The sequence below is a fragment of the Capra hircus genome, chromosome 2 (genome assembly GCF_001704415.2).
Source record: "Capra hircus breed San Clemente chromosome 2, ASM170441v1, whole genome shotgun sequence".
Lineage (NCBI taxonomy): Eukaryota > Metazoa > Chordata > Mammalia > Artiodactyla > Bovidae > Capra > Capra hircus.
The window spans coordinates 74537257-74564616 of NC_030809.1; the positions used below are offsets into that span (position 1 = coordinate 74537257).

Consider the following 27360-nt stretch of genomic DNA (forward strand, 5'->3'; position numbering starts at 1 on the left):
GATCATTTCCCCAAGATTAAGTGTTCTCTTTTCTTTAGATGAGAATACGTTTGAAAGATGACAGACGAAGCAAATCTATAGAAGAAAGAGAAGAAGAATACCAGAGAGCTAGAGACCGAATATTTTCCCAAGATGTACGTACTGACTTACATTTAGGTCTTCGTGTTTAATTATATGCTAATTGCATATTCACTCCTCCCTTAATCTGTTGATCATATTTACTTTCAGCTACATTTGTTACATATAAAGTCATCTTTTTAGAAATACTATAGTCCTGTTCATGTTAATGATTTAATAGTTTGTAAAATACTACATTGCTGCAGTTATGTGTACTTTTCAAAAGTTGGAAGCAGATCAACTAAGAAGCAGTACTTTGGACTGAATATATAGTTTATGTAGTATTTTTTCCTCTCAGACTTCTCACAGAATGGAGATTTTTGGAATATTGGTCACTATCTACAAAATCGTGCCCTAAGTCCTACTTGCTAGTGGACTTTTCTTGATAAATAACTTGTTTCTTTTAAAGTAAAGCTAATTGATTTTTTAAATTAATATTTATTTTCCACTTTATATGTGATTATATGGAACAGATCTTTTAAGTGGCTGCTTATTTTACACATATATTCAAGAAGAGAATCAGTTTGGTTTTACCAGTATCTGCTCTATGCAGTACTAGGGACTAGTCAAGGATATAAGAATATATGTAATTTGTGTTAATACTTTCAGAGATAGAAATTTTCTCTGTATTAAAAAAAGGAAATGACACTAAAATCTAGACTGTCAGTTAAAAGTTTATAATATTCAACAAATCTTATTGATCACCTATAGTAGGTACCTTGCTGGGCACTAAATAAATGTATCCATGCACATGTACAATAAATTATCTCCCAAACAGCCCTATATGTGGTATCACTGTTTATATTCACAGATGAGGAAACTGAGGCTCCAGGAGACTAAGTAAAATAGAGAAAGATCATCTAGCTAGAAAATGAGAGGATTCACCCTAGGTCTTCTGAACTCAGGGCCTAACCTAGATCTATTTTCCTCTGTGATTGTAAGATGGAGGAGGTCTCTACCCATGATCAGTATTGAGATAATGACAATACAGTGTGTGATTGGTATAGAAACATGAAGGTGAAATAGGGAACACAGTAGAGATGCACCAAAAACCAGAACTCTGGAGTGAGAGGAAGGTTAGCTTCCAAGAGGAGACCTGAAGGATTGAAGTGTTCCACATCCAATTAACATCTTCAGGGGCCAGAGATAAAGGAGAGCTAGACTCATGAGGAACTGAAGAATTCATAATCCACCTGGATTATAGCCTAGGGGGCAGGAAGTGAGGGGCGTTTCAATCGGAGAATTAGTAGGAATCTTATTTCAGCTTGCTCCTGAAATCTGGTGCAGGGAGTTGAGTTTTTAGCTAGAGCAGGGTTCAGCAAACTTTCTCTTACGGCGCAAATAATGAGTATTTTAGGCTTTGCTACTATACAGCCTTCATTGCAACAACTCAAAACTCCCATTATTAATACAACAGCAACCGTAGACAATATGTAAATGAATGGACATGGCTGTGCTCCAGTGAATCTTTATTTAGAAAACCAGATAGCTGACTGTAGTTTGCTGACCCCTGTGCTAGAAGATTGGGCTTCCCTGGTGGCTCAGAAGGTAAAGAATCTGCCTGCAATGCAAAAGGCCTGGGTTCAGTCCCTGGGTTGGGAAGATTCCATGGAGAAGGAAATGGCAACCCACTCTGGAATTCTTGCCTGGAGAATTCCATGGACAGAGGAGCCTGGCAGACTACAGTCCATGGGATTGCAAAGAGTCGTAGGCAACTGAGCAGCTAACACTAAGTACTAGAAGATCAGTGAGCTATTAAGGAGTGGAAAGTCATGATCAGAGAGGTTTCTATGGCTTCTGCTGTTTAAATTGGATGAAAGGAGCAAAACTGATAGTTGGTAAAGTAGAAGACTTTTAATTAATACAAGATGCAAAAATGATGGCTGTCTGAGTCAGGTTGTTAGCACTGGGAGGCTTTTGGCTGTAAGCTGCATTGAGGCATAGCTGCTTGTTCACTGCTACAGCTGCTGCCAAAGCAGAGCTGATCAAGATATTTGTTGAGTGAATAAGGTGGAATCTACAGATGTGTATATATCTTGAATATTTAACAGTGAAAATGGGTTTACTTGTTGGAAACAATATTTGAATTTGAAGTTACTTTGTACAACAGAAATGAATTGCTTCAAAAATATGTGTCTGTTAAAAGTAAGCATAGTATCTCCAAGCCAAAAAGATTTTTTCATTATCATTTACTTATGTACCTTACCGCCATGTTTGATTTGAGGACCGGGAGTAACTATTGTTTTTTTAATTATTACACATGATTCTTGTTGTCATTGGCTTACAGATGGCATTATTTGACAAATGCTCAACTTTTTATATCTGTTATTTCTTTCTAGTCCCTGTGTTCCCAAGAGAATTATATTATTGACAAAAGGTGAGGACTTTAACATTTGTTTTGGTAAGTGTCTGACTGACGCTAATAAAAGTAAAAATGTTTTATTAAAATGCCAACAGAATCCAAGACGACGATGCTAATAGCACTCAGCAGAGGCGCCAGATATTTAGGTATTGGAAGCATGTTTTCATGCAGTACAGTATTGAAAATTTAGAGCTTTTTTTTTTCCTTCATAGTTTTCCTTTTTGTCTCTATTGGCTTTTCAAAGTTTTATTTCTAAATTACAGAGTTAATAAAGATGCTTCAGGAAGATCAACAAATAGCCATCAAAGCAGCACTGAGAATGATTTGAAGTACTCTGAACCACGGCCCTGGAGTAGCACAGATTCAGACAGCTCTCTCCGAAACTTCAAGCCTGCTGTAACCAAAGCCAGCAGCTTCAGTGGAATTTCAGTTCTGACAAGAGGTGATAGTTCTGGAAGCAGCAAAAGCATAGGCAGGCTTTCAAAAACAGGTATAAACATCTGTCTAGAACTGTGCAGCCAAACATTAGTTTCCATAATGTTGGCTTGGCATTTATCATGTGGCTTCTGTAATTATCCTTAAATAAAAGATTCTTAGCAGCAGTACATTGAGCACCTCCAAAGTACTTATGAGGTAATATGTGTATTGACATTAGGATTTATTCTCTGTGAGACAGATTCACAGACACCAGTTAAAATAAGAATCCTCCACTGTGATGTAATCTTAAATCAGGTTGGTTAATGAAATGTCATGTCTTGTTTAAGTGCCTTAGGTGATTGGAAATCCTTCAGCGCTTAGTTATAGTTAGAAGCTGTGGTTTCTTACTTAGGATTAGTTAACATTGATTGCATTTTTAGCTAATACCATTATTAGCTGAAATTCGACTACTACTATCACATTATTGTTTGCATTTCATGATAAAGTTCACTTGCTATTCCAAAAATGCATAAAATTGCTGAGACTTTTTGAGAAATTGTCAAACTAAAGAAATGTAATACAGTATAATTATTATAGATGAGTAGAAGTTTCAGTAACATTTTCATTCTAAAGCTTCTTTATTTTAGATTACATAACTTTTAGGCTCATAGCATTTACTCTTTTCACTTTCACTAACTGGCTTCAATACTAAAGAAGTTTATGTCTCTTTTAGAATCCTCGTGGATCTTTATTTTTATCCCAAAATAATCAGGAAAATCAGAAATGGCACTCTGCTTATCCTTTTGGGTAAAGCCTAGACATACAGTTTTACAGAGAACAGTTGAAGGGAGAGGTGTAAATTTGAAGGTGACAGTATTTTTTAATCTCTGACTATAACTCAGTGCTTTAAATTCTTAAGGTTTTTGAATTGCACCTGTCATCTTTTTAACATATCATGTGGATGTTTAAAATGTCTTAGTGTATATGATATATCACCAAAGAAAGGTAAGTTTTATTAATGTAAGAAATATGCATATGTACCAAATATGCATTTATTTGATAAACAGTCACTTAGTCATCAAGTCATCATAACAAAACTACTCATGTGTCCTGAGAAAGTCATTTAGACATACAGTCAAATCAAAACATTTTAAGAACATGTACTATTTATGATCTATATTATCTTCAGGGATGAAAATAAGTATATTTTTCATATAGTTATTGGAAACAGTTATTTTGGCACAATGTAAAATAGAAGTTATCCTTCAGAGAAATCTATATAGTGTATCATATTTGTTTACTTCTTTCTTGAAAAATTAATTCTCCCATAGACTCAATTCTGTTTTTTAAAACCTAATTAATTCATCAAAATCTTTCCCTTTCTTCATTGTTTCATTGTCTCCCTTTAGCCATTATACATCAAATTAGTTTATTAAGTATAGTAAAAAATTTTAAGCTAGTGTTAATGTAATTGCTTAGAATAGTTTTATTCTTTGTCCCTTACTGTGATAAAAATTGAAAGTTGACTGTTCATTGTAGGAAGATGCTATGATTATGAGCTGAAAATGAAAGTATGCAATGAAACTTGACAGTTGTTTCTCTTAGTAGAGAATTTACTATTTTTGTTATTTCCTACACTACTTTGAAATCTTTCTGTGTTCTTATAGAGAAGGGGTTTCTGATATAAGAGGTTTGGGCATTTGTGCCAAGTTGTTTGTCCTAGGGGCAAATTATAATCTATATATTCCTAGGTGTTAATCTAAAGGTAAAAATGTATATAACTTTGTCCTTTTGGGAATGTGGATAATGTGTATTTTGTGGCTGGCTGTGGCTGATATTACAGACTTGCTTAAGTTGCATGCTTTGGCTTTGACTTACCTGACAACTTAATGTGATAAGTCTTAGTGTATTAAACTTTTTTTTGGTGGAGAGGGGAGGCACAATTGTACAGTAAATCAAAAATAATTTATGCTTTTATGTGTTTAACTGCATATTATGCAGTATGAATTTTATTGTTATGTATTTAAAGCCTGCATCTTTATATAAGGTTTTAAAAACTCCCTTTTTTATTACTCCTCCCCTAGGTTCTGAGTCTTCTGGTAGTGTAGGGTCATCTACGGGCTCTCTTTCACACATCCAGCAGCCTCTCCCAGGTACAGCTCTTAGCCAGTCTTCTCATGGTGCACCTGTCGTCTATCCAGCTGTCAGCACTCATAGTTCTCTTTCCTTTGATGGTGGCCTAAATGGGCAAGTTGCATCTCCTAGCACAAGCTTCTTTTTGCTTCCCTTGGAAGCAGCAGGCATACCACCTGGCAGTATTCTGATCAACCCTCAAACAGGTTGGTATCCAGAAAAAGGTGTATTTCAGTTGAGATGTCAGGAGTTATCTGAAAATTAAAGAATGTATATTAAATGTATTATCTGTATATGTGTTGTCAGCTTTTTATTTTTCATGAGTGATTAGCATTTTCCCTAGAACTTTATTAAAAACAGTTTATGCTAGAGAATGTTAAAAGACATATTTATATCAGAAAATATGTTTCTCCTTGTGACATTGGTGACATTGTCTTTTAGGTCAAGTCATGAAACAGTTCATTTCCTAGAAGTGCAACCACCACCTTTGGAAGAGCTTTATTCAAAAGAATTTTATCCTGGGGAAAATAGTATACATTTCATGAAAAAGGAGAACATTAACAGCTCTTACTTCTTATATAGTGTAGTGAAAAGACCTATAAGTAATTGTCCTTATGAATATGGTAATTGCTTTCTACTGAGGAAAAGCTATTATAAGCTACATCTTATTATTAATGAAAAAGTAGTCATTGTTAATTAATATTGACAACACATTGTTTGCAGTTAGGAGGTAGTACTTTGTGTTTATTGAATGTTTACTCTGTGGCATATACTATGTTGTGCTTTAAATATATTACATATAATAACCTTGTTAGGTGAAATCTACTTTTACAGATAAAGAAACTGAACCTCAGAGAGATTAAGAAACTGCAGTCATTATATATATTAATTTTTTTCTTAAGTCAAAAGAAGTCTTGGTTTCTAATCAAAACAACATAGACCAGTCATATAGTTAGATAATGAAAACAACCTTAAATCGTTCATTAACCTTCCTTAAATATTCACAGATAGCTGATATGGTCAGACTAGCATGGTAATTGTTGGGCAAGGTAGATCCAGCTAGAGGGTCAGGGTCTCTGAGTGTTCCTGAATCTTTCCTTTTGTTTGTTGTAGAAAAAACTGTGGCTTGGAAGGTGTTACCTTCAGATGTCATTTGTATCTTTTGTTTCTAAGAAACAAATTAAATTAGCATAGGAAACTGACTCTTAAGAAATTCAGTTTTGGTTTATAATGATTATCTTTTGATATCTTAGGTCTGTTATATAACTAAACTGCCTGTTTTCCTGGAGCAGGATATAAGATGATTTAATATTTTACTATTTTCTATTATTTTTCATTCCAAACATTAGTTAATATGTTTTTGGAAACATGGAAGTGTCAATTGAGTAGGAAATTATAAAGTGAGAAACTAATCAACCTGAAATTGAATTGTACACTTAATTTTAAATTAGTCCAGAAGTGCCTTTTTTTTTTTTTTTTGAGAAAAGCATTACAACACATCCAGCTTTTTTCAAGCAGTCCTTAAATTATGCTGAAACATACTTTCATTCAAGTCTAATCTACCATTGTTTTAAAAACTAATAGACAATCCACAAATACCCAGCATGATTTCATTTTAGTTCTCTATATCCATCACATAAATTATCAGGAAATTAACTGATGAAAATAATTTGACTTTGGAGAACTGTTCCCATTTGATAGCAATGGAACAATGTATTCTTCTCTCCCAAATATTATCTTATTATATGTTACATTGGAGAAGGAAATGGCAACCCACTCCAGTATTCTTGCCTAGAGAATCCCATGGACGGAGAGGCTTGGTGGGCTACAGTCCACGGGTCGCAAATAGTTGGATACAACTGAGCAACTTCACTTTATTTTTTAAAAAAAGAGAGAATGTTTTGGGGGCTATTTAAGACAGTGCTATTCAGTCAAATTTCTCTTATTTTATATTTTTCCCATCCTAAAAGGGTATGATAATCAATGATCTTTTTATTTCATAATTTTCTTAACAGTCCAGTCTTTTTTTTTGTTTAGTCATTCAGTGTATAGTATGGAAAAATACTAATCTTTGAATCTGTATGTACAGTGAGAAAAAAGTCTGGAAGAAGTTATCCAAATTAACTATAAGGTTATGGGGAATTTATTTTCCTTTTGATCTGTATTCGTTGGTTATTTTCCCACGATAAAAATATTACTTTGTGTAATTAAAAGTTGTTCAGAATCTATGTGTAGAGAGTTGCTTAAAATATTCCTCCAGTAATTGATAACCAGTAAGCCTCAAAATCAATACTGAAGTATCCTCTCATTTTATGAATAAAGCTCACTGAAATCAAAAGGAAGTTATTTTAGATAATTATTTAGAATTTTTAGATTATTTCCTAACTTTAACAAGTTAGACTCTATGAAATTAGGACATTGCCATCAAAGCCACAATTTGAAATTTTGAAGTTATCAGCCATTTAATTTTCATCAGGTTTTAATCATACTAGTTAAATATATGCAATGTGACCTATATGTTAAATATTTCCCATCTAACAGGCTAATTAATGAATTGCCAGTATCCCAAAGTCAAGTTTTGTTTTTCCCTTCAAAACTGAGATGTTACACAATCTTGTAACTCAATTCCTTGAGCAAGGGATGTTTCAGAATTAAATTTTTTCAAAAATACTGTGTATTATAATATAATCTGAGTGGATTCTGGAGTGACAGCACTACAGTGAAACACTGCAGCAAAGTTTTTGAATATTTACTCTTAAGTGGGACATACAAAGACTAGAAATAGCCTTGTGTAATTCTAGGCTAAGAAAAAAAAAGCTTTGGTTTTCAGAAACTTGAGGCCTTTGGAATTGTGAATAAGGATTGAACATGTTATAAGTTTGTAGAATGACCTATATTCAGTCTCCATTTTAAGTGATTTTTTCCTTCATTCTTAAAATTTGCAGGTCAGCCCTTCATAAACCCAGATGGGAGTCCAGTTGTCTATAATCCTCCAATGACGCAACAACCAGTTAGAACCCAAGTGCCTGGACCTCCACAGCCACCTCTGCCACCCCCACCACCTCAACAGCAAGCAGCTAATCACATTTTCTCACAGGTGCACATGTCCACAATTACATAATGCTAAGTTCATCTACCTTTACATATTTGGGGCTATAGTCACTAATTATAACTGACATAGCCCAAGTATGTATCTGTTAGAACTTTAATGTTCTGCACCCATGATGTCCCACTCACTGCTCCTATGGAGAGGTTAACTTCAAGGGCTTTTCTTCGAAGGGAAGTTTTTATCTCATGATCCTGTGTGGTGAGTATTTTATCCCTGTTTCACAGTAGCAGGAAATGGACAAGAGTAATCAAAACTAAGATTATACATTATTCCAGTGAACAAAGTGAGTTGTTTTAAAATTCAATAATCAATCACTTATAAGAAACTGAGTTATTGCTTCAAGGTACTGTCTATCCCACCTACCCTATGAAAAATAAAGACAAAAATACTTGAGTTAGAATTATCAAAAGCACTTTTAATAATATTTTGAATTTGTATAAATGTTTAGAGTTTCCACATATATTTTCACATTCACGCTCTTCTTCTAGAGATGTGTTACTCATTCTTACTGGACTTGATTATTCCAGTGTAAACTTGTATTTTCATTCTGTCTTTTAAAAGGTTGTTATCATGTCAAAGACAGTTTGCACAGTTATTTGCACCTCTTTTTCCCTGGAAGACAATCTTAAGTATTCCATTAGTGAGAACATGGAGAATATTTTGTGACAGAAGTATAGTGGTAAAGTTGAACTGGAGAAGTTTTATTAGTTTTGTTCACAGGTTAAATTGTATTACAGGAGTGAAAAATGTATGAGCAGTTTGATGAAGTTATCACATATTTTTTAACTAATTGAAATAATTCCTCCTCTGGCAATTAAGACTCCTTATTAGGCAAGGCAGTTTCTCTAAAGTTGGACTTGTAGGTTTTTTAACTTCCTAACTTCATTTGCTTACGTGCACTCAGGTAGATGTTAGACAGAATAAAACTCCCTCACTGTCCTTTTCTGTCTTGGTTTCATTCAACTTGGTCTTGAAGTGTTTCTCTTTAATTTGCTATCACGTGGTCATCTTGCAGTACTATATATTCCATCAGGAGTTTTACAGGGCAGATTTTCATTTGATTTAATTCAGTGGAAATAGTCTGGCAGCTTCAGGAAAAAATACTAAGATTTTATCTACAGTTATATATTTCAGATTATTATCTCTGAGAAATAGCTTTGTCTGGTTTAGTTTCAAGAGACAGTCCTAAAAGATAAGGCAGCTTACTTTAGAAATGATGTCTTAATAGACCATAATTTGAAATCTTGGGGTATGTATCAAACTCCATGGCTGGTTTTCCTGGCATTGCTTCAAGTGCTTCTGGTAATTTTTCATTGAATACAAGAATAGATAATTGATGAACAAATGATACTCACTAACGATCTTTTGCACTGAGATAATCCATCCATGAAATTTCATCTAACCAAACAAAATAATGCTGTGATTTCCAAATCCTTCAGATGGGCCACATTCTTGAAACCAGTCACTTTAAGTGAATGCTGTTTTGCAGCCAGGTGCAACTGAAGTAGGAAAAAAGGACATGCTAAGGCTTTTTCTTTTCTAAGAGTTGTCAGAGTTTCACTTCGATCATCCAGTCTCCCAGCCCACATTTTTCTCATTACCACTTGACACTCTGGCAGACATAAAATCATACCCTTGGTGCTCATATTACTCCTCTTTCTCTTATTCCCCAGCAGACTAAAGCTTTTGTTTCATCTGACACTTACATAGTAGGTTAAGTTGTCTGGAAGAAAGTTGTGTCTTTATGGTTGTCTGACTTAATAACACATTGAAGAGCTTGTAGTTTGTAGTTTTAAAGCTGCTGCACCGCATTTGGTGTGATACATGCTGTCATCCATTAGGAAGCTTACTAATTTCTTTTCACTAACCTTCAAGAGGTTAGTGAGAAATCAGTGGCTGCTCTTTAGATCTTTCAACTTTTGCCTTTTTTAGTACTTTAACTGTAGTTTTTTGTGTTTTGTGTGTGTGTGTGTGTGTGTGTGTAATTCTAAACTACTCTAAGCCATTCGTTGTTTAGAAACTTGATTTTGTGGTGGAAGGGCAACTCAGCATTATATGTATTAATCATAGGAATTTCTCCTTGTCTAGATTATTCCTCGAGTAACCTTATTTGGTTAATTTTGCATTTCTAAAGTATACTCCATGGACTGTAGCCTACCAGCCTCCTCTGTCCATGGGATTCTCCAGGCAAGAATACTGGAGTGGGTTGCCATTTCCCTCTCCAGGAGATCTTCCCAACCCAGGGATTGAACTCCGGTCTCCTGCATTGTAGGCAGATGCTTTACAATTGTAGGCAGATGTCTGAGCCACCAGGGAAGTTGTTAGAGTATACTCTTCAAAAGTATTGTCCAGAAAGAGATTCAAAATTTAAATGACTGTATGCGGGTGACTTAAACAGATTGCCACCTGTATGCTGGATTATGATACTTATTAAACCAATATGTATATTAGTCCTTTGTAACAAACTACATAAAGGTAAGATTGGAAAACTAATTTGCCTATCAGTAGCCAGGTGTATTCCCTAAAATTTAAATATGATTGAAACTTCTTTCATTCTTCAGTAATACCTGTGAGCACCCTTGGGAAACATAAAACTTGATTTTTTTTTTTTTTCCTGATATGCAGGAATATTTTCTTGGTAAAATTTCAAAGAACTTCAGTGGATCTTTGTACAAGTTTGAACTGCAAGGATCTGCTTATACACAGATTTTTTTTATTTTTCCTAGCACGTACATACTACAGTATACATGATCTGTGATTATTTGGATCCGTGGACTGGAATCTGCAGATGTAGGGCCAGCCATATTATACCCAGATTTTTGACCCTGCAGAGAGTCAGCGTCCCTAAGCTCTGAGTTGTTCAAAGGCCCAGTGTAGTTTCTCAACTTCTAATATTCTCTCAATAAAAATTTTTAGTTAGAAGAAAGCTGTATATATCTTTCTTATATAGAAGAGATCTATTTGAGTTTGTGTTTTCTTTAGGCTATTTGTAATGGTACCTACAGTATATTTTCCTTGAAAAATTGCTAAAGTTTAGGCACTTTGGTCCCAAAAGAGTAATCATGCCTTATCAAATAGAATACTTGACATAGATATTATGTTTGTTATACTGTTTGATAATAAGAATAGAAGAAAAATTCTATTGCTTAATGTTTATATAGCTAAGTAGAGCAGCCCCTTCATCAAACCAGGAAGGAAGAATAAAAAGGGGTTTGCTTTTACTGACCTAGCCCAAGGGTCTTGTAGGATAATAACATTTGAAATCTCTAAATTACCTGTTGCAGTGAATCAAATATTTTTATGAAAAAAATTATTTTCTAATTATGTTTTGAATTTAAATATATGTTCTCAGAAATTTTCTATGTAGAGTTTCTTCACTTACTATTGTTTTTGTTGTTTCCTATATTGTTTTTAAGATGACTTTGTAGTTTTAAGCTATTGCCAAAAAACTGTAACTTTCCATTTTATGTAATTCTTCTTTAACATTTTATTCTGACATTAACATTGTTTGCCAACCTGTTATTCCTTAGCCTATTCGTCCTCTGCAGCCCTCTTCACAGCCTGTTCAGTACTCTACAGCCCCTTACCCATCCCCGCTCCTGCCAGTCTCACCCACTCAGCAATACTCCGTGGTACTATATCTCTATTCACCTCCTGCGTTGTTTCTATGGGTGTATGTGTGATGAATACTTGTGAATGTGATTAATGTGATATGTTCTTTTGTGATTTTCTAAAGTCAGGGATACATATATTTTGAAAAAGCATTTTTTAAAACTGTATTAGAAATAATTTATTATGTTCCATAAAATATTTGTTATATTGGCTTATTTTGGCAATTATGTAAAGCCTAACATTTTCCTTGTTTTTCGTACTGAAATAATCTTCAGGTCCTAAGATGTTTTAACTACTTTTTCTCATTGAGGCTGGTGCAGATCTGTGCAGTCCTAGGGTGGCAGCTTTCATCTGGGTTTAGACTTTCCCCACCAGGTCTGATAGACTTAGTATCAGTCATTGGGGTGAATTGGAACTTCCAGTTCCATAAGACATCAAGATCTCTAGGTATTTAATCTATGACTAAGTAATGGTACTTCCTTTAATCCAAAGCATGCCCAAAGTAGTACCTCTCAGTAAGAGCTCAGTAATGACCATCTCTAGTTAGTGAACATATGGGACCACAATATAAAATACCTCCTGCATAGTGCCTAAAATGAAATAGATATTCAGTAAACGTTAATTTCCTTCCATTAAGTTGAATCTACCTAACCACCTGTACTTTTTCCCAGTGATGCTCTTACTTTTCAGACTATACGGTCATCACATTTTGAAATTGCATCCAGTTAAATTATAAGATGTCTCTTAAAATTGCTCAACACTTTTTTTTTAATGTTTTGTTTTGTTGAGGGTGTTTTTGTTTTGAGCTGTTAGGCAACCTTATTTACCAGCCTCTGAATGATTTTCAAAGATCACTTTCAGTCTGAGAAAATGAAATTTTGCCAGCATTGAGAAGGTTGAGAACATTTTTTAAAATAACGTAAAAGCCTCAAAAATGTTTTGAAAAATGGCAGATCGTTGGAGTAAGAGAATGACTCTTTCACCAACATGACTGTAATGGTGGTATATCAATCATTATGGTATTTCTTTTTAAAGTATTTGGACATATTACATTTTCATTACAGCTGGTAAGCATTTTTAGGTATATTTTCCTCTTCTGAAGTTATTCATTGAATTAGGTGAGTAGTGCTGGACTAAGTCAGAACAACCATTTGAGAAGGGTAAAGCCATGTCATATATTTTCAGTCACTAAGTCAGGTTTCCTTTTTTTCCATCCTTTATCAGCTCCATAGCCTTACTTTACTTTGCAAAAACAAGCAGATTATAGAAATTGCAGAAATGTCAACTTTGATCTGACAACTCAGTTGCCACAATTTTTTAAGTAATTTTCCTTTTTTCAAATTTTCCTCTCAGCAAAATGTGATGTGCATTGTTGCCAGTCTGGCTCCTTGAAAACAAGGGAATGCTATTTTAACCCCATTGTAGTCATTTCAGTTGATACTATGTAGACAAGTCGGAATTGGTCCTTACTTTGTTGAGTCAGGTAAATATTTGTCAGATAACATATAGATTGTAGCCTTTTCTTGACACCATTGCCTGCTCTCCAAGTGGCAAAAGCAATAGGAAACTGTCACCTGGTTTACATTTGCCAATGGCACCCCACTCCAGTACTCTTGCCTAGAAAATCCCGTGGACGGAGAAGCCTGGTAGGCTGCAGTCCATGGGGTTGCTGAGAATTGGACACGACTCAGTGACTCACTTTCACTTTTCACTTTCATGCATTGGAGAAGGAAATGGCAACCCACTCCAGTGTTCTTGCCTGGAGAATCCCAGGGACGGCGGAGCCTGGTGGGCTGCCATCTGTGGGGTCACACAGTCGGACACGACTGAAGCGACTTAGCAGCAGCAGCATCTGATTTAAGGAGTAGGCCAAAAAACACCAAGGAAGAATAGAATTGCCAACCAAATTATTTTTTTTATTTTATTTTTGAGATTAGAAGATCAGAGAGGGTAGATTATGAAATGAATATTTCTGCTACTTTATTTGGTCAGTAGGTATGGGAGGAAATACAGAAATGCATAGAACCTGACTCTTCTTACCTTCTGGGAAGAAGGACATTAAAGGGTAATTAGTACCATGCCTGGCTAGACTCCTGGTCTTTGAAGTCTTTTCAGAAAATGTTAGTTGCCTAATATAAAAGTGTGCCTTTAATCTTATTTTAAATAAGTGTATATTCTTATTTTAAGTAATTGTCTTCATTTTTTTATTGTGAAATATTGTTATACCCTACTCTTTTCTGCATGCTATACATTTCCATGAGATATATTTTATAAGTAATTTGTGTTGACAGCATTGTAATATTGCTACCTTCCTGCCTCAGAGTTACAGTTTTCTTGAAGCTGTTCTTCTATTAAATCATGCTTGTTGTAGATATATAATTTCTATGATATTAATATATACTACTGCAACTCTTCTTAAAATACATGAAATATTTTTCTTTGATAAGATTGGTCTGTGTTTGGAAAGCTTACTGATTTCTGACCTCTCCCTTTTTTAGCAGGACAACCTTGGGTCTCAGTTTAGCCACATGAGTCTTGCCCGCCAGCCATCAGCAGATGGTTCTGACCCTCATGCCACCATGTTCCAGTCCACTGTTGTTCTTCAGTCCCCACAGCAGTCTGGTTATATCATGACAGCAGCCCCTCCGCCGCCGCCGCCACCGCCACCTCCTCCCCTACCACCTGCGCAGCCAGTCCCTGCTCCGGGCTACTCTGCCTCTGGTCATCCTGTCAGCCAGCCAGTGCTCCAGCAGCAGGGGTACATTCAGCAGCCCTCTCCACAGGTACATTGCTTTTTCATCTTCTAACTTTAGAGAACTTGATTTTAATTTTGTGCGGAGAGACTTTGTGAGAACGTGTGAACAAAACTTGTCAGCCATCTTCCTTTTGGAGACTCTAAAATCCATTCTAGACAACCACATGACCAGTAGTAGATACTTCAGTTGGAGGGTTAAACTATGTAATCTTTGAGTTCCCTTCTGACTCTGAGAGGTTTGTTTTGTTTTAACTAGCTTAAGAGAAACACAGTAAAGTAAATGCACTATGAAAATAAAATAGTATGTTTTAAGAAGAAATAGATCAGTTTGGGGAGAATTAGCATCTTAACACTGTTGAATGGCTTATGCAAAAATATGTTACCTCTCTCCATTTATTTAGATCTTCCGTAATTTTTTGTCAATAGTATTTTGTGGTTTTCATTGCACAAGTATTACGTATAGTTTTTAAAATATATCCTAAATATTGAATGTTTAAAGTGATATTCTAAAGGAGGTTATTTTTTATTTGTTAACTGCTAATATGTAGAAATAAAATTGGTTTTTGTGTATTGATCTTTTTATCCTGCAGACTTTCTAAATTTGATTGTTCTACTCTTTGCCTTTTGTTTCTCTTTTGCCTTATTGCATTAGCTAAGTACGCCACTGTTGAATATACTCACAGGAGAGGGAAGTAAAATCTCTAGAATCCATTTATTAACTTAAATATATTTTGAAGTACCTATGCTTACATTGTTCCCAGTCTTAGGGGTAAGCTTTCAGTCTTCCAACATTAACTGTGAAACTATCTGTGGATTTTTTTTTTTTTTTGTACATTTCTCTTATATTCCTGGTTTGTTGAGAGTCTTTACCATGAATGGATATTAATCTTATAAAAAAAAATTTTTTTTCTGCCTCTATTGAGATGGTCGATCATGTGGGGTTTTATTCCCCTATACTCTATTAGTACAGTGAATTACTCGGACTTTTGAATCTTAAATTAACCTTTCATTTCTGGAATATACCTTATGATATATATGTGTCGTGATATAGTTATCTTTTTTGTATATCACTGGGTTTGATTTGTCAGTATTTTCTTCCAGAGTTTTGCGTGTATTTTCATGAAGGATACTGATCTGTAGTTTCCTTACAAGCTCTTTTTCAGGTAGTAGTGCTCAGGGTGGTACTGATCTCAAAATGAGTTGAATAGAGTTCCCTCCTTTATTTCCTAAAGGAGTTCATGGGTTTAGCTCCTATATGTAGGCCATTTGTTCTGAGTTTGATTTTGTATGTGATATGAGATAAGGTTCTAGCTTCATTCTTTTGCATGTGTATATCTCTTTATTCCAGCATTGCTTGTTGAAGATACTATTCTTTTGTTTTTTTGCACTGGGTCTTTGTTGCTGCATGCAGGCTTTCTCTAGTTGCAGCGAGTGGAGGGTCCCTCTCTAGTTGCAGCGAGTGGAGGGTCCCTCTCTAGTTGCAGTGCATGGGCTTCTCATTGCAGTGGCCTCTCCTGTTGTGGATCACATGCTGTACACGCGCAGCCTTCCGTAGTTGTGTCACACAGGCTCAGTAGTTGTGGCGCACGGGGTTAGTTGCTCTGCTACATATGGCATCTTCCCGAACCTGCATTGGCAGGGGGACTCTTACCCGCTGTACCTCCAGGGAAGTCCAAAGATATTATTCTTTACCCACTAAATAATTTTGGTACCCTTGTTGAATGTCAGTTGGATCATAAATGTAACAGTTTATTTCTGAAGTCTCACTTTTACACTGTTTTATACTATATCTCTCTTTATGTCAGTACTACACTATTTTTATTACTGTACCTTTCTAGTAAGTTTTAAAATCAGGAAGTGTGAGTCCTCCAAGTTTGCTCTTTTTCAAGATTGTTTTGGCTATTTAGCTTACTGTGGTTCTTCATGAACTTGAGGATGGCTTCTCCATTTCTGAAAAAGAGGCCTTGGCATTTTGATAGGGATTGAATTGAAATGGCACCCCACTCCAATACCCTTGCCTGGAAAATCCCATGGTCGGAAGACCCTGGTGGGCTGCAGTCCCTGGGGTCGCCAAGAGTCAGACACGACTGAGCGACGTCACTTTCACTTTTCACTTTCATGCATTGGAGAAGGAAATGGCAACCCAGTCCAGTGTTCTTATGTGGAGAATCCCAGGGACGGGAGAGCCTGGTGGGCTGCCGTCTCTGGGGTCACACAGAGTCGGACATGACTGAAGCGACTTAGCAGCAGCAGCAGCAGCATTGAATCTGTAAGGTTGTATTGTCATTTTAACTGTTATATGTTCCAGTCTTAATGAGCATGAGATGTCTTCCCATGTCCTTAGGTCATCTTTAATTTCTCTCATATTGTTTTTGCATTTAGTATACTCTCAGTGAAGGCAATGGCAACCCACTCCAGTACTTTTGCCTGGAAAATCCCATGGACAGAGGAGCCTGGTAGGCTGCAGTCCATGGGGTTGTTAAGAGTCGGACACAACTGAGCGACTTGGCTTTCACTTCTCACTTTCCTGCATTGGAGAAGGAAATGGAAACCCACTCCAGTATTCTTGCCTGGAGAATCCCAGGGACAGAGGAGCCTAGTGGGCTGCCGTCTGTGGGGTCTCACAGAGTCAGACACAACTAAAACAAGTTAGCAGCAGCAGTATCAACTGAGTATACGTGTTTGATACTTTTGGATCTTCTACATCCTTATTTAATTTTTGTCAGATTCTTATCAATAGATGGTAGTGGTTTTGTCTATTTCTCTCTCAATTCTATCATCTCGTATTATAGTATTTAAATGTATAATCTTCCCAGTGTATTGACTCATACTATTATGAAATGTTTTCTGTCTTTAGTACTGTTGCTTGTCTTGAAACGTACTGTAATCTGAGTTTAATATAGTGACTTAAGCATCCTTTTTAGAAATAGAAACAAAAAAAATTATATTGGAGTATAGCTGATTAACAGTTGTGTGATAGTGTCGGGTAGAGAGCAAAGGGACTCAGCCATACATATGCATGTATCCACTCTCCCCCAAACTCCCCTCCCATCCGGGCTGCCACATAACACTGAGCAGAATTCCCTGTGCTATACAGTAAGACCTTGTTGGTTATCCATTTTAAATAGAGCAGTCAATACCAAATTTGATTGTAAAAGTGTAAGTGCATTCTTTCGATTAGCACTTAAATAATAGGTCTTACTCCATTCTCTTGTATGCACCATTTATACTTAAAGTGTGTCATTCACATTCAGTATATAATTGATATTTGCTGATTTATTCAGCCTGATTGTTTAGTCCTCTTATCTTTAAATATCAGTTGACATTGTTAGATGTAGATTTATCTGTTACTTCCTGATACCACTAGGAAAAATTAAGTAATCACATGTGTATTATGTCTATAATGTTTCAAAAATCAAGAAATATTACAGAAAATTTGGAAGATTCTTGGCTTATAACTGATTCAGGAATTCTGTGCTTGTCTGGTTTCCAGACAAAAATGGGCTCTCTTTAAGAACTCCACAGATCTCTGTTCTTTTAGAAGTAGCCCAATCAGAAGAGCAGAACTTGAGAGCCCATGAACCTAATGAAATTAACTCTCCACATTCTTCCATATCAATGGATTAATTGTTTATTCTTCACCCCAAACCAGATCAGATTACGTTTAGAGAAATTCACAACTGATATAAATAGCTTTGGGTAGAAAACTAAATGAGGCTAGTCTTATTGGCATTTTTTCCCAGCTTTATTAAAGTATAATTGACAAATAAAATGTATATTGACATTTTAGTTTGCATTAGAAATATGAGAAAAATTAAAGAATGAAATCAGTGCTAATGTGAATGTGTAGGAAAGAATAAACTGACTTACATAGGTGGTGATAGCAGCTCAGCAGGTAAATTGAATGAGCTCCCGATACATGCTTTAACCAAAATGAGTCTCAAAAACAATGTTAATTGCAAAATAAGCTGCATGAAGTTATGTGAATGAGTGCATGAAAGTTGCTCAGTCATGTCTGACTCTTTGCAACCCCATCGACTATACAGTTGATGGAATTCTCAAGGCCAGAATACTGCAGTGGATAGCCTTTCCCTTCTCCAGGGTATCTTCCCAGCCCAGGGATCTAACCTAGGTGCAGATTCACCAGCTGAGCCACCGGAAAGCCCATGACGTTTATGTAGAGTAACCATAAATGTGCGTTTTTAAAATTCTCAGCAAGTCTATAGTAGATTACGTAGATGATTGATAATAGGTTACACACACGCAGACTCTAGAAGTTTAAAAACATTAATGGGAGTGATATACACCAACTATAAGATAATGATGCTTTTTCTATGGCATGTAGAGCAAAGGAATGTTGGAGTGAGCCTTTAAATATTTCAATAATAGTATTTGGTTTTGTAACAGAAAAATCTGAAACAAATATGACCAAAAAATTTAAATCTACTAAATCTAATTTAGTGGGGAAATTGGTATATATCTTTTGTTATGTATACTATATGTTTGAAATTAAAAAAATTTTTTTCAGTTAAATTTAAAGCAAAGAGAAATCAGTTTTTCAAATGATTACTGATGGGGAGAATCATTACTCATTACACTCTGATATTTCTGACAGGGAAAAAAAGAGATTTCTATTGCAAGTAAAATTAATTATTTTTCCCTTAATCCTTATTCTAGATGCCAGCCTGTTACTGTGCTCCAGGCCACTACCACTCTAATCAACCTCAGTATCGCCCAGTCCCTTCGGTCCATTACAACTCACATCTAAACCAACCACTGCCACAGCCTGCACAGCAGACAGGTGAGTAGAATTCATGAGGTTAGGAATTCTTAGCTTTGAGTATTGATGTTTTTTTCATCCTGGTTTATTTCCGTCTTACTATTAAGGTACTGCCAAGGTACTGCCACACTCAGTCAGTCAAGGATTTCAGATGGGTGAATACAGGTGAATATGCAAACCAGTGAGAGGAAAAGAGTAGGCAGATCTTAGATGAAAAGAGTGGGCACCGTCCAGAGAATACCACACTGTCAGGTTTCCATGCTAAAGACTTGGGAGCCATAATGAGGAGACTGCACCAGGTGAGCAGCTTCACAGTGCTGACTGCCCTTGTAGCTGCAGCCTTCACTGCATCAAGACCTACAGACAAGGCAAGTTAAGATGTCTGCTGAACAGGTAACCCAAAACAAGGCCCCAGATGACCTAACGTTGCTTGAGAGCTCTAGCCTAGTGAAGCTATTTTGGTGTCTTCGTCTCTGTAGGAATGTCTTGAAAGGATTGATGTTGTTACACATCTTTTTTGTGTCTTGTTTTTCAGTTTTCTGGTTGTGTAGTGAAAGGTATATTTAAACCGAATGCACTCTAATCCTAAACATATCAAATGTATTAAAACTGAAAAGATTGTTTTTCTTTTGCCCCTTTCAAAGTTTCTCTAAGCCTTCCATGAAAACAACTATGATCTCAGTGTAAAAGCTATCTTACTAATTTTGCTGAATTCATTTCTCTCTGTGCTTTCCACCTAGATGTGTACTTCTGCCCCAGATGTTTAATAAGGTATTCTTTTCAGCCTTTCATATAACTCTAGGTATTGAAAGAGAATTTTTATTGGTTTCTTTGAAGCCTTTTTAGCTGCTTGTCAGCATTTGAAGGTGCTCAGACTATGTCAGCATGATTGCTGAGGCCACATAACCCTACATCTGTAGTGGACAATTTCTTGCTCTTGATAACATATGTGGCCTTTGATGGGTTCCACAATTTCAGGAGAAAGACATCTGCCCTGCGTGGTCTGATGAGAGAAGAGTTCTTGCCTCTCCTCACTTGTGCAGTCCTCACTCATCATCAGCTTTACCAGATAAGACTCCTACTTATCACCTCAGCAGGGAGACTTCCAGGGCCTCAATCTGTTGCTCTCAGGAGCTGTCTTGTACTTAATGTGTAGTTTTTCCCCGTTTTTGTGTTACTGGCCTTGTATTGTATGTGTGACAAACGTTCTTCCAAAGCATGTTGAGTACACACAGTGGTCATTTTGGCCAACTTAGAATTTGTCCTCTGTCTCAAAATTGACTCCCTTTAATTTCAGGGTTTCCTGAGGTTTAGTAAATACATTCCACTTCAGCTGGTATATGCTCTAATTTTGAAAGGCATCAGAAGCTCTCCCTTATACCTGGAGACATTGGTCATGACACTGCTCACTAACTAAATACATTGTTGTTTTATTCTAATAGAAATTGTTTCCTGAGTTTCCTGGACCTCCTTGACTGACTTTTCATATCATAATTATAATAGTTTTTTATTTTTTTATATCCATAATTATAATAGTTTTTAAAAAAACATTATATTTATTGTCTTTATTATTTTAATTTTTATTTATTTGTTTTTATTATATTTATTATTTATAATACAGGTTATATTTGTTATTTTTGTTATTTTATTTTTATTATTTAACTTATTACATTTTAATGTTTAATTATTTTATAATTATTTTATAACACAAATTATAATACAGATTACAGCTAATGTTATGATAGTAAAAAAAGAAATTGGCCTTTTCTTTCCCCATTCAAATACCTTACGTGTGACTAATTAACTTATTAGTTCATTAGTATACCCAGTTAATGAAGCAGGCAAAGAAACTTTGTTTTGTATTTGTGTGAGCGTCTCAGTTTTGTTCTTTTTCATGGCTAAATTTTATTCTTCTCCATTGTCAAAGTGCCTGCAAGATTAAAACTTTCCATCACAGTTTGGACCACGATGTTCATACAAATGCTTCTCTACCAAAAATATTCCCACTTATTCGAAAATGACTATAAATGCCACACCTCCCAATTCAGGGCCAGAATATCTACGTAACAGATGACATGTGTTCATTATCAGTGATATTTTAATTGTTGGGTTTTTCTTAATGCTGGTGGTTGTGGTGAGAAGGAAAGAAACAATAAGTCAGATTGCATCTGGACAGTACAGGCACAGAAAAGCGTATGTGTCTGAATGAATGACTTTGCCATTGTGTTTGACTCTTAAAAGAGTCAGTCACAATATTAATATAACACTTAGTTCCTCTAGTTACTTTATGTAATAATATCTTCTCAACTCAAACTTAAGGTTCATGTCATTCAGTTTGAAGAATAGAAGAGAAATAAATCCTCAAAGCACCCTTATCTGAAAGGGAAAAAAATACTGTTATGCTAATAAGTAGGAAAGAAAATGTCAGTCATGCCAGTGCCACATACTTTGTTGGTCATTATATTGAACCTTTGTATGGAATTTGTAGGAGCTGGATGATTAATATATATAATCTAAAGACTTTTGTGCTTAGCCAATGATTATTTTTTATGTCTAAGCTTGCAGAAAAAAATGTGCATTTGGGACTTCCCTGGTGGTCCAGTGGTTAAGAATCCACCTTGCAATGCATGGAACATGGGTTCAAATCCTGGTCGGGAAGCTAAGATCCCATATGCTGCAGAGCAGCTGAGCCCAAGCCCAACTAGAGTCTGTGCACCACAACCGAGAGCCCGTGCGCCGCAACTAAGCGCCAGTGTGTCCAAATAAAGACATTTAAAACCAAAGAAATGTGCGTTTATGTTTGTGTGTCTCCTAACAGAGAAGCAAAATGCACTGGGAAATGGACACGGCAGCTTTTCAGTTCTGATTTTCTTCTTACAGATTTGAAGCAATTTATTCTCAGTAATTTACATGTTTGTATGTAAACATTATACTTTCTGGTTTTCTTTTTTCTTATATTTGTCTGTATTCCCCCATCCCCATCGGCTAAAACTAGAAGTGATTTTTCACATCCCTTAGATAGACTTGGGACAATTTATTGCCACTGAGGCACAAATAAGTAATTTTTAAATGTTTGTATATGAATAAAATTTTGCTCTAAATTAACAAACCCAGTTGAATCAGATATTCTCAGATCAATAGGGTATGAGCAGTATAAACATAAGATATTCTATTATTTTCCCTTTTGAGGGCAGGAAGGAAGTTGGGGAAATATCTCAAGGATTGGTCTTCCATCCACATGCCAGAGGACTGCTATAGTTACTGATCTCCTTGACAATAAACCCATCTATTTGGGGAACTGAATTGAAATCAGTACTAACATTACTGCTGGGGAATGAATGTACAAATCTTCTGTTATGAATGTGAAACTACTATGGTCATTAAAACAAGGTTGAAAGGTTGAGTCAACCCCTGTCAACAGAATCAGAAGAAATTCTGGCTACATAAGGCCTCTTGGACAATGTATTGTATAAAATGAAAGAAAACAAAATAGGAGTCAAATCCTAACAGCCCTTATTTGTATTTAACTGATATTAGGTATATCATTTAAAGCCTCTAGGTTTCAGTTTACTCACTTGCAGAGTAAGGGAGTTTTGCTAATATGTCTGTTGAAGCCTCTGTGTACCCTACAATTCCATGATTGTGTGTGTCTGTCTTAAATAAGTCATTTCTAGTACAGAAAGGTAGAATATTGGAAGATTGGTTTGCAATAGCTTAGTGCCTACTGCTGTAACAGAGCCATACAAGCAAAGATTTTAAAAGATGTGGTTACTTGCCAGCTGCAATAGTAAGAATTTGTTATCTTAACCCTTTACCATAAAATGTACAGCTTGAATACTATGAAGTATATGATAAAGAAACTTCCTGCAGGTAGTAATTACAGCAAAGATTTTAGGTTTATGAGGCCTGGCTGTTCTCTGTTTAGCTGCTTTCATTCTTAGGACTCTTTTGAAAAGTTTGCAGCTTCACCATATATGTTTAATATTTTGCAATAATTGGCCTTGTTCCTGAGCTGTTGGATTCGGGGCCGTAGCACTGTCTGAGAGGTTTACATTTCTCACAGTGAACCGGTCTCTTTTTCAGCTGCTTCCTGGCTTCTTTTTACTCAGGTTTCCACTGCTTTCTTTTCTTTTCTTTTTTCCCTTCTTCTTTCTTTTAATGCTATATTAAAGTGTTAACATTTGCTTATATTTTCCATTAATTGTAATGCCTTTTAATCATGCTTCATACTCAGAAATAGGGATTTGAATTTAAATGACAACCTTGGCTTAATATAATTTACCTTTTAAAAATTCATGAAAGCTGTTGCTTTAATTTTTTTTTCCAAAGAAGAATTGAATGGCAGATTGCTTTGGATTGGAGCTTTTCTTAAAAGTTTAATGTCCTAAGCATGCCAGATTCATTAGCGAAAGTCAAATACATCTTTTCCCCTATTACTAAATAGCTTTTTAGGAATGTTATTACGCATGCCATTAAATGGACTTAAGACACATAAAAGCATTTGAAGGTATTTGAAGGGATATAATTTAATTTTTTTCCAAACTGTGACATTGTATGCATGTGGGAAGCATAAATGACTCCATAAGGCTAAATATCATTTTAGTTTTGCAACCTCTGGTGAATTCAAAGATTATCAATGCATTATACCTGTAATCTTAGCTTTCCAAGCAGCAGACTACAGTAGGGTCCTGTTGACCACAACCACAGGATAAACATTTGTTAAGATGACCAAGAATAATGGCAGCTTTGCAGGGCACAAATTTAAAAGTAACCAGGATATGAAAGACAGGCAAGGAAGAAAGGATCCTATTGGATAAGCAGAGGAGGGGTGATACTTAATAACATATAAGTTATGTCAAATAGGGACTCTAGCTCCAAGCCATTTACTGACAACTATTGACTTGAGTAATAGGAATTTTGTGTTTATATTACTGGGTGGTAGTCCTGGCTACCCTTGTTTTATCATTGATTCTGTAAGCATTTCTTAGTATTGCGTGACCAGCACAGACTCAAACATTGTATATTACCTACAAATCCACATATTTCCCTTTTCCCTTCTTCATTAACCTGCCGCCACTGGAGCCAAACGTATCTGGTAAGTACCCATAGATTTCCTTGAGTTGTATACCCTCTTCCATAGGACTGTCATTTAAATAGCTTTGACCTATAACCTGTATGAACCTGTTTTTATTAGATTAATATTTTATGTGTGTAATTTTGTTAATTTAAGGCACAGGAGTAGGGGAGCAGAGGGTGATAGATAAAGAACAGCAATTGTGTGCTGGTGTTAGGTTAATGTGTATTCTTCCACATTCACCTAGCAGACTTATCCTTAGTTGAATTTGCCTGCTCACTAAAATAATGCCACAGACATAATACAGATCAGATTACAAACTTGAGATTTTGATTATTTGGAAATGGTTTTCATAAATTATCTTGTAGATACCTGGTTACAATTAAATTTGGAGTTGGCAAAATGGCTCACCCAGGAAAGAAAAAAATCTGCCCTGAGAGCAGTGCTTCTGCTGTGCAAATTCAGTCTTGAAAAAATTTAAAATACCGTTAAATGAAATAACCTTATATTTATGACTATTCTGACTAAGCACTTCTTCAGTTTCTTATCTTTCTGATTATGTCTAATCCGTATTATTAAGATTGCTTTCCTTTAGCACAAATGATAGTTCAGGTCACCGATATAAAATAAAACTAGCCTGTTAAAGCCTGTGCAATTCTTTTCTGCTGAGCACCATGTTTCCTTCTTGCTCTTTTCCCTGCTGAAGTGAAAGAGAGTTAAAAATAGAATATTCTTTGGAGCCCCCCCCGGGGAAGTGCCTGAGCCATCAATTTGTATTGTCCTAGTTCTCTCAGCTTGCAGAATTGATTGTGGTTTCCTCTGAAAGTGCTGGAAGAAATGGGATAATATTGCAAAACTGCAATCTTTTAACAAAGGAGAATGCCAGTGTTAAATAACACTTACACTGAAATCTGGGTGTTTTATTCTGTTGTTTGATATCACATATAGTGGCATTGCTTGCTTTACAAAATAGATGCTTTCCTTACAATATTCAGAAATTTCTACAAGAGATACCTATTTTCCTCATACACCCAGTTTAAATCCATATTTGTCACAGAGAGGATTTTTTTTTAATTAGATGTACTGAAACACTTTATTGACAAAAGAATAATTTAGGTAGTAACCAAATTAGGGATGTATTGAGCCTCAGAATACTGGAAATACTCTTGTAGTATTTTTAAAACATAGCAATACTTTTCATTCTCAAGAGTCTACTTTACCCTTCCTGATCTTCACCCTTCTCCCTCTTTTCCAGATCATTGGATTTTTTTTTTTTTTTCATATTTGACAGTCTTCAAACTATACTTTTGAACATATCAGAGCTATGTCCCTCCCCTCCTTTGGCCTGAATTAGATAATGAACTTGAACCACAGTGCCACTTCTCTAATAAATGCCACTCTGTAACAGTGATGCTGTGAAACCTGAATGTTTAAACACAGGTTTAAAACAACACTTCTTTAAGATGTTAATTTTATTAAGCAGGTGTGAATAAAGTGAGGCATGTCTGTTATTACATGGTTCTTAATGTTGCTAATACACTATTGTGGTTTTGTCTTACAGAAACAATACTAAGGTTCTTACCTTTAATAGTAGAATGATGGGCGTTTCTTTCTTCCTTGTTTTAGTGCTTTCTGACTGAATATTTCTAATTTTACTTGTGATTATAGTAACTTTAACCAACATATATCCCATGGTCTTATGTCATTCGAAAAAGTCCAGTAATCTTTTTGTAGCATTTAATATCATGTTCTTTAGAGAGTATACTCTAAAATTGCATACTTTTTTTAACTAGTTACTAGACTGTTTAAGTATTGGAATGAACGGTCAAACACTTAATCATGACTTCTGGAAAAAGTCATTCAGGCACCTTTCTTAATGTTGTAGAATTTCCTTCCTAGGATACCAGCCATGCAACGTACCAAATGCTAAATAATGCTTTTTCTTCTTCTTTTTAAGCTAGAAAGATTTCTAAGGTCCTGGTAGCTTTCTGTTCACTATGGTTCACACCTGGTGGATTTCCCCTCCTCTAATATAAAAGTAATGTAAAACTTATTCAGTATGTAGAAAAGAGCCATTCCTTCACAGGAACTTCAAGCCTTCACCCCTGTTACAGGACATGCCCCCTTATATACATGGTGTCCAGGTTAAAGCTGGCATTGCCCCACTGAGTAAAAGCTCACTTCTTCGCGCAGGAACTCAACATTGTGGAGGGAGGAGCCAAATTTATGAAAATTCTGCTAGAGAAATCTGTGTATTCATCTGGAATGTGGCAGTAGAGTATACATCTTGAACAAAGGCAGCCTTTGAAGCAAAATAGCAAGCCTGAAATCCAGAGGAACATTGGAGATTGACATAAAATGCTGAGAGGCACAGACCAGGGGACATAGAAGCTGAAGTATGACCCCATTTGAGCCTCTTTTTCCCCTTCCCAGTTGCTTTATGTCCATGTGAAATCATATTATACTGAGGCAAAGAAGTGTAACCTTGCAGTTAGAGGGCACAACCCATGCATCTTGGGAGTAGTGGGCAAAACAAGTGAAGGAGAGAGGGGACATTATGGACTGATTGAATAAACTCTGTGACCTTTAGCCTTGTTTTTAGCCATAAGTTCTTTTACCTACAATCTAGACTAACTGCTTAATAGCCTTTCATTGTGATTCCCGTTTTGGATAATACTTAATACTCACAAATATTGACCATGTACAATAATTATTTGTTTTCCTATAATTAAATTGCTGTTGAGACTCAGGTATGTGAAACAGTAGTAAAAATCTTCATTAGCCAAAATGCTCAGACAGTGGAAGGTCAGGCATTTCATGTTCTGCTGGAGCAGTATTACTATAATACTCTGTCTGTGTCAACATCTGTCCCTGAGAAAAGATTAGCATCAGGCTACTATGTGCAAATCCAGCTGCAACACCTAACAGCTGTTAACCTTACGCAAAGTGTGAGCTTCTCTATGCTTTTGTTTTTTCATCTGAAAAATGGGGATGGTAAGAA

At 35.8% G+C, this 27360-nt stretch overlaps 1 protein-coding gene and 1 non-coding gene across 15 annotated transcripts in view; both read left to right on the forward strand.

Annotated features, from left to right (window-relative positions):
• R3HDM1 (R3H domain containing 1) overlaps positions 1 to 27360 on the forward strand; it is a 163054-nt gene that overhangs the window by 99767 nt on the left and 35927 nt on the right. For 7 of the 14 annotated variants that reach the window (XM_018062273.1, XM_018062263.1, XM_018062267.1 and 4 more), the window contains 9 exons: positions 39 to 134; positions 2457 to 2494; positions 2575 to 2625; positions 2743 to 2969; positions 4981 to 5235; positions 7975 to 8126; positions 11669 to 11770; positions 14249 to 14533; positions 19183 to 19306. In XM_018062273.1, the coding sequence (XP_017917762.1) occupies positions 39 to 134; positions 2457 to 2494; positions 2575 to 2625; positions 2743 to 2969; positions 4981 to 5235; positions 7975 to 8126; positions 11669 to 11770; positions 14249 to 14533; positions 19183 to 19306 (1330 nt within the window). The remainder of the gene's footprint in view (positions 1 to 38; positions 135 to 2456; positions 2495 to 2574; positions 2626 to 2742; positions 2970 to 4980; positions 5236 to 7974; positions 8127 to 11668; positions 11771 to 14248; positions 14534 to 19182; positions 19307 to 27360) is intronic. The other 7 variants (XM_013969947.2, XM_018062303.1, XM_018062300.1 and 4 more) reach the window with 5 other exon arrangements.
• MIR128 (microRNA 128) lies at positions 23261 to 23392 on the forward strand. Its single transcript, NR_129571.1, has one exon. It is a non-coding gene; the product is annotated as a microRNA 128 (primary transcript).